Source organism: Pipistrellus kuhlii, unplaced genomic scaffold (genome assembly GCF_014108245.1).
Source record: "Pipistrellus kuhlii isolate mPipKuh1 unplaced genomic scaffold, mPipKuh1.p scaffold_m20_p_1, whole genome shotgun sequence".
Lineage (NCBI taxonomy): Eukaryota > Metazoa > Chordata > Mammalia > Chiroptera > Vespertilionidae > Pipistrellus > Pipistrellus kuhlii.
In genome coordinates this window covers 145,777,366-145,792,138 of record NW_023425404.1, presented here as the reverse complement: position 1 = coordinate 145,792,138, position 14,773 = coordinate 145,777,366, and the positions used below count along the sequence as shown (strand labels likewise).

The 14,773-nt window shown below is 40.5% G+C and overlaps 1 protein-coding gene and 1 pseudogene across 2 annotated transcripts in view; both read right to left on the bottom strand.

Annotated features, from left to right (window-relative positions):
* The window catches only part of ABCG2 (ATP binding cassette subfamily G member 2 (Junior blood group)), a 51,461-nt gene that overhangs the window by 5,051 nt on the left and 31,637 nt on the right, over nucleotides 1-14,773 (bottom strand). For both annotated transcript variants that reach the window (XM_045570859.1, XM_036454733.2), the window contains exons 7-13: nucleotides 13,372-13,523; nucleotides 11,822-11,926; nucleotides 10,675-10,928; nucleotides 5,293-5,375; nucleotides 2,558-2,647; nucleotides 1,306-1,430; nucleotides 297-451 (exon numbers count right to left, since the gene is read on the bottom strand). In XM_045570859.1, coding sequence (XP_045426815.1) covers nucleotides 297-451; nucleotides 1,306-1,430; nucleotides 2,558-2,647; nucleotides 5,293-5,375; nucleotides 10,675-10,928; nucleotides 11,822-11,926; nucleotides 13,372-13,523 — 964 coding nt within the window. The remainder of the gene's footprint in view (nucleotides 1-296; nucleotides 452-1,305; nucleotides 1,431-2,557; nucleotides 2,648-5,292; nucleotides 5,376-10,674; nucleotides 10,929-11,821; nucleotides 11,927-13,371; nucleotides 13,524-14,773) is intronic.
* On the bottom strand, nucleotides 13,790-14,687 carry LOC118729812 (annotated as a pseudogene).

Here is a 14,773-nt window from a genome sequence, read left to right as displayed (position 1 = left end):
TTTTCTGGTTTTGAGGTTCTGAGTCATCAAGGTTTCCATGTATGTCACCAAGAAGCATCTTTTAAAATCTTACTTATAAAAACATGTTAGCTAAAGTTATAGTAACTAGACTAGAATAGTAGCAAAAAAAGGCTGAGCAAGGTTGAAAAAACTATGGTACATTCTCTAATATAAGTTATATATTAATATATGGCTTCCTTAAAGCTAAGAGTCTCAAAGCAGGTTATAACAGGTAAACTTTTGGGAAGGAATGAGGGCAAATAATTGCTTCTCAGAGAAGCACAGTTCCTACTTACCATCATAAACACAAAGGAGATGGTCATGAGAAGGGTTGCTATGGATACCACACTCTGACCTGCTGCTATGGCCAGTGCCATAGAACTGGCCGCATAAGCAACCATGGCAAGGGAAAACATCATGATGAAGAAAGCCTCTGCCTTCGGTTTCAATCCTTAGGAAGGAAAGAGGAGGTTAATCCAACTGCCTACCAGTAGTTCCCTGTGCATTGGGAATTGCTTAAAATGCAAATATTTTGAAAAACAGTTATCAGAATGAAAAGTTCATTCTCTATCCAACAACTACCCTGACTCACCAATTTCCTTGTCCCCCATATAACTGTACAGAGCGATTTCATTTTCTTTTTTATATTATTGCACGAGCTCATTACAACATAAAACCTGTGCTCCCTGTTGTACAATTATTACCAATTTCTGAGAGCCTGAGGTGGAAGGCTGGAGGCTACACACCTGGCCAGAATCCTACTGCCTTCTCCTGAGAAGGAGCCTTGTCAAGAGCACATGCTTTCCCCAGAGACATCACCACATTCCTCACCGTTTGCTGTAACAGTGACTGTGAAGAAACTGGGAGATCAGGACCTCATGACCTCCCAGGAGTGCCACTCTCTGAGGGAGTGCTGCCAGAACCCAGGTCTCTGAGACAAATACCACGGCGCTTGAGATTGGGGATGGGGTTAAATCTACTGCATAAGCTATAATGGGGCACTATTACGGGTCCTACACTATATTGTATATGATATTGGAGCAGCCACAGAATATTAATCAAAAGCTGAATATCCAGGTTCTATGCCCAATTGTTTATGGCACACCCTTTATTTGTAAAATGGAGGCTTAAACTCAATCAGTGGATCTTGTCCTATAGTGCTCTGTCCAAAAATAAATAAATATATATATATATATATATATATATATATATATATATATATATATATATATATATTTGCAAAAAGAAATTAGCTTCCTTTCACATCCAAGAGTACAGAAATATAATTATTATCTTATTGCTTACCTAACAAGAAGTATGTTATACAAGTAAATATAACACTTGGTATCATCCTCATCGGCAGTAAATCAGATAGGAGTTTCCCAAAGAAATAAGATGACACCCTGTAGTATCCACTGATATATTCATGCCTAAAAAACAAAAAATACACACCATGCATCCCACTTTAGTTTAAGAAGGCATAGGCCGGATGTTAAAACCATTTGCTGTCCTGATTGCTGCAGCCAGCAGGGGTCTAACAACTACAGCTTCTCACCTCCTCCAGGCTAGCCCACCACCTTCCCCAGTCAGCATCAGCACCTCCTCAAGGGCACGCCTCCTCTGGGACATGGCTCCCAAGAGCTCTGTGCAAGGACCCCTCTCCTCATTCCAGAATTCCCTCCAAATGCCGCCCACTTTGCCCTCAGGACGCCACTCCAGGTAACACATTCTGCATCTCTTCCCTCTCCTCCGACTCTGGGTTCCTAGAAAAAGAACTTCAGTAGCTGATCTCAGTGGTCACGCATGCTTTGCTTTCTCCCCACTTCTGACTATGAAGAAGGTGGTGCTGCTATTCTCCTCACACGCCAAGTAGAGTTTCTGGTCACTAAACCTTCTCCTTCCATTCTCATGATGAAAAACACATGGCACTTGTTCCTTCAATGATCATACCTCCCAACTTCCAGCTATCAAATCCTGTTTTCTCCCCAGAGAAGACCTAGTCAGCCTCCTCTTCTTGACATCCTCCTCCGTTGGGTCCAAACTTTTCCACAAACTTCATTCTCTCCCTCTCTTACAGTTCCTTTCCTCCAGCTTGTAAATATGGGCAAATCTCTTCCCACTTGGAAAAACACGAGAAACAAACCTGATGCCTCAGGCTCTTCCATCCTCCCTTCCATTGAGGGCTAGGCTCGGTCTGTATTCTTGGTCAATTTTACTTCCCCCTCTTCAATTTACAATTTAAACCACTACCTTCTTTCTACTGAGCCTCTCAAACTTTTCTTGTGAAGGTGCTCCTGACTTCTTATTTGCTAAAACAAAAGATCCTTTTCAGCCTCTGTCTCTTGCATTCTCTGTACCATTTGTCTTTGCAGCCACACCCTAATCTTTAAACTCCTTTTCCCCTTGCTCCCATCATTTCTCTCCCAGCCATGGACTGCTTTTCCTCAATGAACACTGGTAATCCCCAGGGACCAATCCGTGGCCACTTCTGGACGTGACCAGATTGATCACCAGCCCTGACACTGCACAGCGCCCTCCCCGGAACAGACACACTCACATGAAGAGCTTCTTCTCCACCACGAAGAGCTCCACGGCCGTGATACTGCTGAAACACTGGTTGGTGGTGAGGAAGAAGAGCACCCCAGCTCTGCGGGGAGAGAAGGGGAAGGAGCACTGCGTCAACTACACGTCCTTAGATCATTCCTGCTGAACTGTTTCCTCACATGATAAATGTTAAACAACTGTTCAAATTAAACAGTGAGGGGAGGGACGTATGAGTCCCCACAAGTCTCTCCCCATCTCACTGTTTCCACAGCGGTGCCTCAAATTCACAGCCCTAGGTTGCCATGGATTGAAGTGTCTTTCCCAAATACCTATGTTGAAGTCCTCAAAGTAATGATATTTAAAGGTGACATCTTTAGAAGGGGATCAAATTTAGATGAAGTCATGGGGGAGGTCCCTCATGACAAGATAAGTGCCCGGAGAACAAAAGGGGGAGACATCAGAGCTCTCTGTGCCATGCCAGGTCTTAGCAGGGAGGCAGGAAGCAGAAAGAGGGCCCTCATCAGACACTGATCATCCTGGCACCCAAATCTCCAGAATTGTAAGAAATAATTTTTATTATTATTATTTTTTTTTACAAAGCTTAAATTCCCCCCCCCCCCTTTCATTTTAAGAAATAAATTTCTGTTGTTTAACCCATTCAGTCTGTGGTTCTATGTTATGGCAGCCAAGGTGATGATTACCTAGGTCACAAAATGCTACCACCAACAAAAACACAAGTACCATCCTAATGCATTAACAGAGAAATAGTCAAGTAAAGCCTGCAAAAGTTTAAGGCCTCTATTAGTGGCTTTTTAAAGCAAAGAAGGAACTGAGGATGCAAAATGGAAGAGTGGAGTGACATCTCTAGCAATCCCTCCTTATATACATTCACCAAACAGCCGTCAGAAGAACCTTTGTATTATCCTGGACAACCCGCTGCCAGCACGCTTTCCAATGAGCTCAAAATAAAAGCAAATCTCTCTCAGTAAAGTAATAAAGGTCTAAAAAAGGAAAGTGCTCAGTTTATCTACCCTTTGGTAACAATATAAATGTTACAAAAGCATGTCAACACACCTGAAACAGTGTTGGTTGGGCTTCCCTGTTATGACCAAACAATTTAATTAACATTAAGGATGCCAGTTGAAACTAAGAGAGGAAGTGGCATATTATGTAAATCCAAGGGTACAACCCCAGAAACAAAGAGTCTATAGATAATACTCATTTTCTTTACCACCAATAACCTATATATATAAAATTCTAAGCGACCTAACAACTGGAAAGATAGAAACAACTGGTCACTATCATGCACACTGACCACCAGGGGCAGACGCTCAATGCAAGAGCTGCCCCCTGGTGGTCACTGTGCTCCCACAGTGGGAGCGCCATGCAGCTGACAGACTTCTCCCAGCAGCCCACTGCCCAGCGGCAGCCACTCCCTGAGAAGTCCTGCAGGTCCAATCTCCAGAGAATGGGTCAGGCACCGATGGACCAGTACTACCAGAAAAACTAACAAATAGATAAACTAGACTAAGAGAAAATTTAAAATTGTATGTATCAAGAAACACTATCAACAAATAACCAACAGAATGGGAAAATATATTTGCAAATTTATATCTGGTAAGGGGTTAATAGCCAGATCAACAATAAAAACATCCAATTAAAAAATGGGCAAATGGCTTGAGTAAGCATTTTCCCAAAGCAGATATATAAAAGGCCAAAAACCACATGAAAAAATGCTCAGCATCACTAATCACTAGGGAAATGCAAATTAAAACCACAAAGAGATACAAATTCAACCAATTAGGGTGGTTATTATAATGGGGGAGGAGGAGAAATGACAAAAATAACAATGAAATAAAAATCACACACACACACACACACACACACACACACACAATAAATAAATAAATAAATAAATAAATAAATAAATAAATAAATAACAAGTGTAGACCTGGTTGGGGAGAAATTTTGCAATACCTGTGCACTGCTGGTAGAAATTCAAAATAGTGCAGGAGAAAAGAGAATGGCAGTGTCTCAAAAAAAAAAAATAGAATTATGAAATTATCTAATAACTCCACTTCTAAGTATATATCCAAAAGAATTGAAAGCAGAGACTCAAACAGATATTTACTTAAACACCCATGTTCATAGCAACAATTTTCACAGCCGCCAAAAGGTAGAATCTGTCCATATCTCCATGGAAAGATAAATGAATAAACAAAATGTGGCGAATAAAACAAGTAAACAAAACATTACCAAAGGTATATTATTCAGCCTTTAAAGGGAAGAAATTGTGACACAGGCTACAGCATGGATGAACCTTGAAGATATTATGCTAAGGGAAATAAGCCAATCACCAAGGACAGATACTGTATAATACACTTATATGAGATACCCACAATCGTCAAATTCAGGCGGGTCGGAACTGTTCAATGAGGGTAGAGAGTCTCTTTGGGAATATGGGAAAAAGTTCTGATATTGGATGGTGGTGACTGCACAACAATGTGAATGAAATTAATGTCACTGAATTGCATACCTAGAGCTGGACAAGAGGGTAAACTTTATGTTCTGTACTTTTTACCACTATATAGAGAGAAAAATCAAGCCTTCCACACAGTTTTCAACTCACTGACTTACCCTACTTGTCAATTCATCTTGAATTTGTCTGAAATTCAAATTCCTAATGGATTTTCATTACCTTAGAATAAGCAGTAGCACTTTTCAAAGCCAAGATCCAAATGTTCTTACCTGTTCTGGATTCCTGTAGGGTCATTTTTTAGATCATAGAAAATGGCACCTATGACCAGTCCCAGGATAACTGTTACGATTATCTTTTCAAAAAGAGAGAAGAGTTTCAATGAAAGGTAAAAAACGTAGCACACCATTTATTATTACAAATATATACGGCTATGGGAGCAACTCACTCCATTAAAATAGACACTTTAAATGGCTTGACCAAAGTTCTTGGGAAAATATAAAACAGTGTATGCTATTAGGCCACCTTCTAAATGAAAACTAAAATAATATATCTGTTGTTGGGGAGACTGAAGGAGAAGGAAGGAGACCACTGGAGAAGCTGGATTCCTCTGGGAGCTCCCAGGCACTGCCAGTTCAGGGCCCGTTCAGGCTGCTGGGCCCGGGAATGCACCTGAGACCAGAGAACAGTGCACGCATCTAGCACATCGTTGGGGGAGGAAAATAAAATTCAAGTGGCTAAGCGTTCTGGCCTGAACTCTCAACTTCTGTACTAGTGAACACTCATTGTTTTATAATATTTCAAGAGGTTTAAGTGAAAACAGGATATCTTTATTCTTAGCATTAAAAACAAATATAACCTCTAAAGCACACATAGAAACATTTATAACAATGGGATCTCGCTCCTTTAGGAAGTCGGGTAAGCGGGGCACCGCCTTTCCTACCCAGGGGAGTCTCCATCCTGCAGGGAAAAACGCGTTGTCACTGTCAACAAGGCCCTCGGCCAGCTTTCCCTGAGGGCACCAAGTGCTTCCATTACTGTTCTCCTGTCACTGCTTCTCCAGCAGCCACGGCCCTTAGGGCCCACAGCTCCCAGTGTAGAACTAAGCTGCGATCCTTTCCCACTCTCACTGCCTTCACTTAGTCCGTTTGATGAGTTCTAAGAAGTATGGATAAACATCACTGCTGTTCTTAAGACTAAAAATAATGTCTCATATGGACATGTCTATAAGCAATGGATAAAACAGAAAATAAATATGTTGCACTATGAAACACGCAGAGACCCTGTCCACATATCTGTGTATGTGGCCTCTATTTTATATTGGGGGAAAAATTAAAATTATATTAACTATAAAAGATAAGAAACAATCATCAAAAGAAAATATCCCACTAGGTATCTTGAAACCTTCAAAGTTAAAAAAAAAATCTCAGTCCTACATCTGTGCAATGCTATCCGACTTGAAGTAACTTGTCAAACACACTCTAGGTCTAGAGCAAACCAAGTTGGAGAACAGGGCCAGGATCTGTGAAGGCTGATTTGTTAAGACTACAGTCTGGAAAGAATATGGTTAGAGACGTCCTTTAAAAATTCCATTGCTAATACGAAATTTGACCAAAATATTTCACCCTGGCATGTTTTAATTATCTTCAGAAAATATTGTACTTCGTGTGAACAGATCAAGCTTCCAAAACAGATGATGATGTATCAACACGTATGCATGAGCATGTATACAAGTCTGTAGTTTCACACAGTGCTACTTTAAGAATATTCTGACTTTTAAACTGGCCACTCCACATGCTTTGTTTCTTTTGCATTCAAACTTGATATTTTATACAAACACATTATCAATGTTATCATTAGGATGTTTTCTATCTTTTATATTTAATTTAATTTTAAAGCATCTACATGATTCATTCTTGTGTTAAGAAAAAGAAAACAGAAAATAAACATGCTGCACTATGAAACACGCAGAGACCCTGTGTATCTGTGTATGTGGCCTCTACTTTAGATATATAAGAATAAAATCCCCCACATGTGTGATTCCATCTTTGTTCAAATGTATTACCAGCATCTCTCAAGCTAAGCTCTGAGGGATGTTTATGGCCAAAACTACAGAAAATAATCCAAAGTCAAATATTTAATATACTTATAGAAATAATGAATCTCCAAGAGATATGATAATGCTTTTCAAATAGGTTTGATCAGAACAACCTAGGCAAATTAAATGAACATTAAATCTTCTCATACAGACAATTTATTCAGTCCAAGATCTTCCAAATACAACCAATGGTTAAATGCATTATCAGAGGCAAAGTCTGAATAGTTTAAATGACTAGATCAAACCTAAGTACAGCTGTAAGATTGCTGTAAGATTTATCAGCAGGAAGCCATAAAACATTTTTATAGATAAATAAATATTCAAACACTTAGAGAAGCAAATGACGTACATGCAAGTTTAAAACCCAAAACTAGGGGGTCAGAGAGCTAATTTCTGTTCAGTCCATGAGATGACAGCAGTTTTTACAATTTTTACAAAACATATTTTAACTAGAGACCCTATGCACGAAAGTCATGCAAGGGGCTCAGCCCTGGCAGCCACAGTGGCTGCCTCGGCTCTCGAAGCCCCGGCCTTGTCGGGAAAGTTGTTCTAATTAGCATATTATGCTTTTATTATTATAGGTTGGTTTCAGAGAGGAAGGGAGAGAGGAAAGAGAGAAACATCGATGATGAGAGAGAATCGTTGATTAGGTTCTTCCTGCACACCCCCCACTAGGGATTGAGCCTGCAATCCGGGCATCTGCTCTTGACCAAAATCAAACCCAGGACCCTTTAGTCAGCAGGCAGATGCTCTATGTGCTGAGCCAAACCAGCTATGGCTTTACCATCTTTAACTGTTGAACCAAGAGAGAAACATATTTTTGACACATAAAATTTCTGGAAAATTCAAATCTCAATATCTACAAATAGTTTAATTGGAGCACAGCCATTCTCATTTGTTTATGAATTATTATGGCTGCTTTCTCTCTAAAATGGCAGTTGACTTCATGACACAAAGACCACATGGCCTGCAAAGCCTAAAACATTCACTGTCTGGTCCTTATAAAAAAGGTTTGCCTACTCCTGCCCTATGCTAATATTCCAGTATTCACAAATCTGAACAAGAGCTGTACTTCCCTGCCTGCCCGCCCCCTTCCTCCATCAGATGCTCAGAGAGGCAAGGTTCTGTCCTTATTCTATGAGATTGCCAGGGCTCTGAACATTGTTAGAATTCACTTTGTGGAACTGAGTTGACTGAGGAGGCAAATAGGCTGAGCATGTGACCTGGAAGTACTAGGCCTGGGGTTTGCAGCTGAGGGAGCCTAGCACCAGAAGATGTGGAATCGTGGTATAGCAGAAATAGCTCCACACTCCAATCACGCCCTGCCCAGAGCTGCCATATATATGATGTGGACAAGACACCTAAAAACACTTTTAGAGGCAAAAGAAATTGAAGCTATTTTCCAAGTAAAAAAAATATGATGCGTAAATCACACTAAAGAATGACCTACATTACAGCGTCTCACTGTTGACCATTGAGTAATCAGGTTGACCTGATTCACCAGACTTATTTCCAAATGACATCACATTCACTCTAAAAAAAATAGACATTTACCCTTGGTTGATAGTAGACAAAAGTGCTCATGTTCTGACAGAAGGGCCAAATAACAAAAACATCCGGAGCAATTAGCAATACATCTCAAAGAGGGATCGAGGCTCTCGGTATTAATGTTTAAAGGGTAACAGTACTGAAATAGAAAAATTATGGTGTATGTGGTAAATAGTCAGTAATGGTTCATAAAGGCCAGCTATGTATCATCTGTAGGCAGTGAACAGAAATTCCATAATGGATAATAAATTAACAAAAATAGTTCTCTAAGATCTTTTTTCTTAGAAAAAAAACCTAGAAATACTAGGGTTTTATATGACAGTGGGCTTAAGAATAACAAAAACTATAAAGGAGTAATAATCAACAACTATCAACAGCACCAGCCCAAAGACGAAAGGAACATTATTTCACCTTAATAAAGAGAAATTTAATCTGACAATGAATAGCCTTATTTAGTGGAAGTCAAGTTTGCTTACTACCTTTGTATTCATTGCAAAACAATTTAGGTGTCTAGTGCTCTCCTAGAATAGAATCCCAAAATGTAGATGAGTGATAAGGAACAGCAATTGACCTTAGCCAGTGTGGCTCAGTTGGCTGAAGTGTTGTCCTGTGAAGTGAAGTGTTGATGGTTTGATTCCCAGTTAGGGCCCATACTCAGATGGCAGTTTCCATTCTTAGTTGACACATCTGGAAGGCAACCTATCAATGTTTCTCTCACACATCTCTCTCTCACACACACACACATCTCTCCTGCCCCCACACCCCCCATCTATCTCTTTCTCTCTCTTTAGACCTCAGGTGAGAATATATATATAAAAGCATTTGCACACAGTCCCTTCCAGGCGTCTTCAAACTACGGCCCGTGGGCCACATCTGGCCTGCAGAGGAGTCTGATCCGGCCCGCCAGGTTTTTTGGGCAGTGAGCGCAGCCAAGGTGTTACAGTAGGAATTAGTAGTTCATATAGTCCGGCCCTCCAGCTCTCTGAGGGACCGTGATCTGGCCCCCACTTTAAAAAGTTTGAGGACCCCTGCGAGACAGTGGCGGCCCCTCCCACACTCAGGTGCACTCACTGACATCCAGGTGAAGGCTTCCCTGATCACCTGATTTAAAATGCAAACCATCCCCTCTCCCCTCTCTCTCCTTCCCCCTCTCCTTTCCTTCTCTCTCTCTTCCTTTCTTCTCTTACCTGCTAAGACTTCCTCCATGGCCCACTCTTCCTCCTGCCATGCTATACATTGAGTGGCCAGATTATTATGATCTCTGAACACATAATAATCTGGCCACTCAGTGTATATCCTGTATAATAAAAGGCTAATATGCAAATTATCCCTTTGACCAGGAGTTCAGCCAGCAGGCAGGCTAGCCAACCACCCATGTCCCCTCCCCCTGGCCAGGCTGGCCAGACCCAACCCATGCACAAATTCATGCACCAGGCCTCTACATACACACTGAGTGGCCAGATTATTATGCATTTAGAGAACATAATAATCTGGCCACTCAGTGTATAAGTTATTTCTGTATGAGTTTAATAGCTGTCTCTCCTCAAAAGAAAGTATGCAGGGACTTTATTTTTACCCATTTTGCTCACTACTGTGTACAAACTGCTAAATGCTTCACGTGATCAATAAGATCTTATTGAATAAATCAGGAATGAATGTGTGCAGCTAGCAGGAAACCACAAATATGGCTAAATTATTCCTTTAATTCACCATTTTGGGAAGGGGGGAGAAATTTTTTACAAAGATGACCTTTTATAGCTTGTCTAAATCAACAAAATATCTGAATTAGGTAGGAAAAAGAAAACACTAAAAAAAAACAAAAGTTATCCACAGTTAAAAACTAAACTTTTTTTTAAACTAATAATTTAATAAACTATTTATTCTATTGACTATTTCCATATCCTAAATGGAGTGAGGTGTAAGTGTAGGGCAGAACATAAGTATAATTTGCAATAGATTATACCAGATGAGCATTTCACAGCATAATTCGAAGAATATGTCAGGTTACCTGAGCTATGGAGGCCTGGGGATTACCCAATAAGTTTTTGAAGGAACGCTTGGAAACCCATCTGAGTTGATGACAGAAGGAGGTGGCGTAGGTGATCTCCTTGAAGGCTACGCTCTTCTTCTTCTGTTTCTGACCCCCTGAGAGTTGATCTAACTCAGCTTTCGTTTCTCTGAAGAAGGAGGAGTTGACATAAAACTCAGCTAGTTTTTCTATGAGTGGCTTATCTGACTTGGGAGCCTCTTCCATCTCCTTGACTTGGAATAAAAATGGACAGAGGGAAAACATTAACAAAATAACTGATTTAGCCATTTTCCTGAAATCCGTTTCTTGGATTTTTCCCTAACACCTCAATTATAAGTTTAAACATAAAATTATTAGACCTGTCATTGCTTTACACATTAGAAAAATAGTTAATTTCCAACTACTTTCATAAACTTATAGATACAGCAAACCTACTGATAACTATAATATTTGTACTTTGATTCTTTTAAAATAAAAATCTTACCAGAGAGAGCTATATTTCTTAATATAAAGCCTGGTCCCTGCTTTCTACTATGTGCAAATGCATAAGTAGCTAAGTTTCTTCTTTCAAAACACTGTATTAAAAAATGAGCTTATTTTTTTTTTTATGAAAACTCCCCTTAGAACTGACACTATCATATCACAGCACTCATAGAAAACAAAATCTGTGTTGGCTGATGCTAAAGACTGAACACATGTGTTCACCAAAAATGTATATACTAAAACTCTATCCCAAAAGTGATGTTATTTGAAGGTAGGGACTTTGAGAAGTGTTTAGGTCATGAGGGTGGAGCCCTCATGAATGAGATTAGTGCCCTTTTAAAAGAGTCCCCTCCCTACTTCCACCATGTGGGCCACAAGGAGATGGTAGTCCAGCTATTAACCAGGCCCTAGGTCCCCAACAGACAACAAACTTCTAGCACCTGAACTGTGAGAAATAAATGACTGTTGTTTAAGCCAACTAGCCTGTGTTATTCTTGTTGCAACAACTCAAGTGGATTAAGACAACTGGTATAAGGCAGCATTAGTTATTTCAATTCACAAAACTTTCAATGAGCTGCCATACTGTTGAACTTCAGGCAGTTCAATTAGGCAATAATCTGTGAGTCTTGACAGATGCACTTACCTTCACCATCTCTGACCTCTCTGTTTAATACCACAGCAGAGGAGTCTCCATTAATGACATCCAGGAAGAAGTCAGCAGGGTTATTATAGGGCTCACAGTGGTGACCTACAGAAGAAGGCAATCCAGGCAAACAAGAAAAACAATATATATGTTGAAAATAAAGAGAGAAGAAAAAAAAAAAAAAGCTGCAACTTGTACTAAAACAAGGCAACATGCAAAGGCAACTAAGGCATGGCAGGACTGTGTTTGGGAGAAGCCAAGAGTGTGTTCTGCTCTCTGGGATCAGCTAGTGACTACCTGAATGCCAGTACCCACTTTAGCAATGATTGCTTCACCACCTACTAAACTCAGGTGCAAATTATTACCCCTCTGCTGCTATAGTTCCAGCAAAGAGAACAAATCACCAGAGCAGCACTCTCAAGAGGACGTGCCCAGCATGGCACACCTGAATGCTTTACCTTCACTTCTTGTGCCTGTTCCTCTGAACTCCACTTGGTCTATAGTCTTCTCTCAGATTCAGCTCCCCTACAATCCCCGACCCAAGTATCCTTGATTTTAAGTAACAGAAATTATACAAAAACAATTTTTGAAAGATAGCTAGGGAATATTTAAAACTACAGTTAGGGTCATAGAGCATCATCTATAATAATACAAAATATTTCTAAAATGAAGCAGATTTCATGAGCCATAAAAAATAATAATTATAGCCAGGCCAGCATTGCTCAGTGATTGAGCATCGACATATGAACCAGGTGGTCATGGTTTGATTCCTGGTCAGGGTATATGCTTGGGTGTGGGCTCGACCCCCAGTTGTAGGGCAGCTGACCAATGATTCTCTCTCATCATTGATTTTTTTATATTCTCCATTCCTCTCTGAAATCAATAAAAATATATTTTAAAACTAAAATAATAATTATACCTTGTCATCTGAAATAGAACCAGGCAACCCAGAACTGTCAGAAATATTGGTCCATTAAAGTAAGACTCAGAAGTAGTTATTCCATTGATTGGTAAGTCACTCATATCCACTCAAAGACTAAATCTTCTATCAAATGTTACTACAAAATTAAGCAGCATCTCCATAAATCCTCATATTGTAAAAGCAGACCAATATCCCATACAGGGGGAAAATTACACAGCTTGATCTATTATATATATGGATAAGAAGACAAATGATTTAGGGGGAAAGGGCGGTATTAGGACTTTCCAAAAATGTTCAATTAGATTAATAACTGATTATGAGGCTAATATATTGAACTGTTAGGAAATGGACACTAGAGCTGGGAAGCAGAACAGTTACAGGTTCAGCAGAAGTAGACCTATACATACAAAAGTATGCATGCATATTCAAACAGGACAAAAAAGAGACCTAAATGACAAGCCAGTAGTGCAAAATGAAGACAAATTCACCAAACTGACCAAAGATGGTCTGGAGTGGTGGAATCCATGTTATCTCTACTCAAAGATGAAGCAGCATTCTGACCACTTCCTCCACTCTCTTTCAGGATTCTATTAATGAAGGATCTCACTGCATGAGAAGGCAAACATACCAGCTGATGCAAAGTATCCCAAGGCCTCCTGAGCAGGCCCATGGAACATCATTTTTCCTGAGGCCAATAAGGTGAGGCTATCAAACAACTTGAAGATGGAATAACGAGGCTGATGAATGGAGAAGATGATGGTTCGTCCCTGTTTAGACATCCTAAGGTAAAAGTGAGAAAATAATGAGTCATTCAACATCTAAATATTGCATGTTAGCAAAAAAAAAAAAAAAAAAAAAAAAAAGTTTATTCCTACCTTTAGCTAATTTCTTCCTGGTTCAACTTAATTTTCTCATACTAACGTCATATCTCATATTATCTCTCTGATAGGTAAGGGATTTATATTCAACCCTGTTATGAAAGACTAAAGTTTCTTTTTCTCTCTTTCTCTCTTTTTTTTTTTCTTTCTTTTTTTTACTTCTTTCTTTCTTTCCTTTTTTGTGTGTGTATGTACATAGGGTGCTTCATTCTCCAGAGTGATGCATGCTATAGTGGGTTGGGCTTGCACTGATGTCCCCATATGTACAGAACGGAGTAAAGTGGGTCTCTGACGAGTCTTGATTTGCCTTGATGTGGAAAGGCAGACAGGGAGGATGGAACCAGGGATGTGTTCAGTCCTGTGCTGGTGCCGGTCTGGGCTACAGGGTCTAGGCAGCATCCAAGGTGGTCACTTCCAGGAAGGGGATGCTGCCAGGCTTAGAGGGTCTTCTGTTCCATGTCTTCTCCTGGGTGCCTGTGGCTCCCCACCCCAGGCAGTTGCTCCTGGTGCAGGCAGGGTTAATCCAGCCAGCCTCCCTTTCACCAGCTCTACGTGTTCTGGGTTCATGGGAATAGAGCTGTGGTGGCTCAGTGCTGTAGCTCCCTCATCTGCCTTGCTTTCTAACAATGGATCTGGCAAATAAAGCCCCAGGACCTCTTTCTGATCCTGGATATCAGCAACTACATCTTCTCCATCCCCGGCTGGTGCCAGCTGCACCTCCTCTGGTTCAGGATCTTGGTTCAGGGGCTGGGAGGAGTAGCCGTCTGGGCCTGTCCTGGTCTCTTCTGGCTTTTCCTCGGGCTCCTCCCTGCTCCAAACTCCAGTGCTTTCTGTAGGGCCCTGGTGTGGCCCTAGTTCCTCAATCTGTTTGGGAAAGATGCGCTCAGGGCTCGAGGTCTCCCCCTACAACTACTGCAGCCATCCAGGCAGGGTCCACTCAGAGTCCACAACCGAAGACCCACCTTCACTCAGGAATAATGTTTCTTAAAGTGTGTCCCATGAATGGTCTAGAATCCACTAGAACATTAAAACTGCAGATTTCTGGACAGTCTTCCAAGACCTGTTGGGTCTAGGGAATCTATATTTTAAACACTCAGGTAACTTGTAAGTATGTTCCAGTATGACAGCTTATTATGGGCTAAATATTAAAAC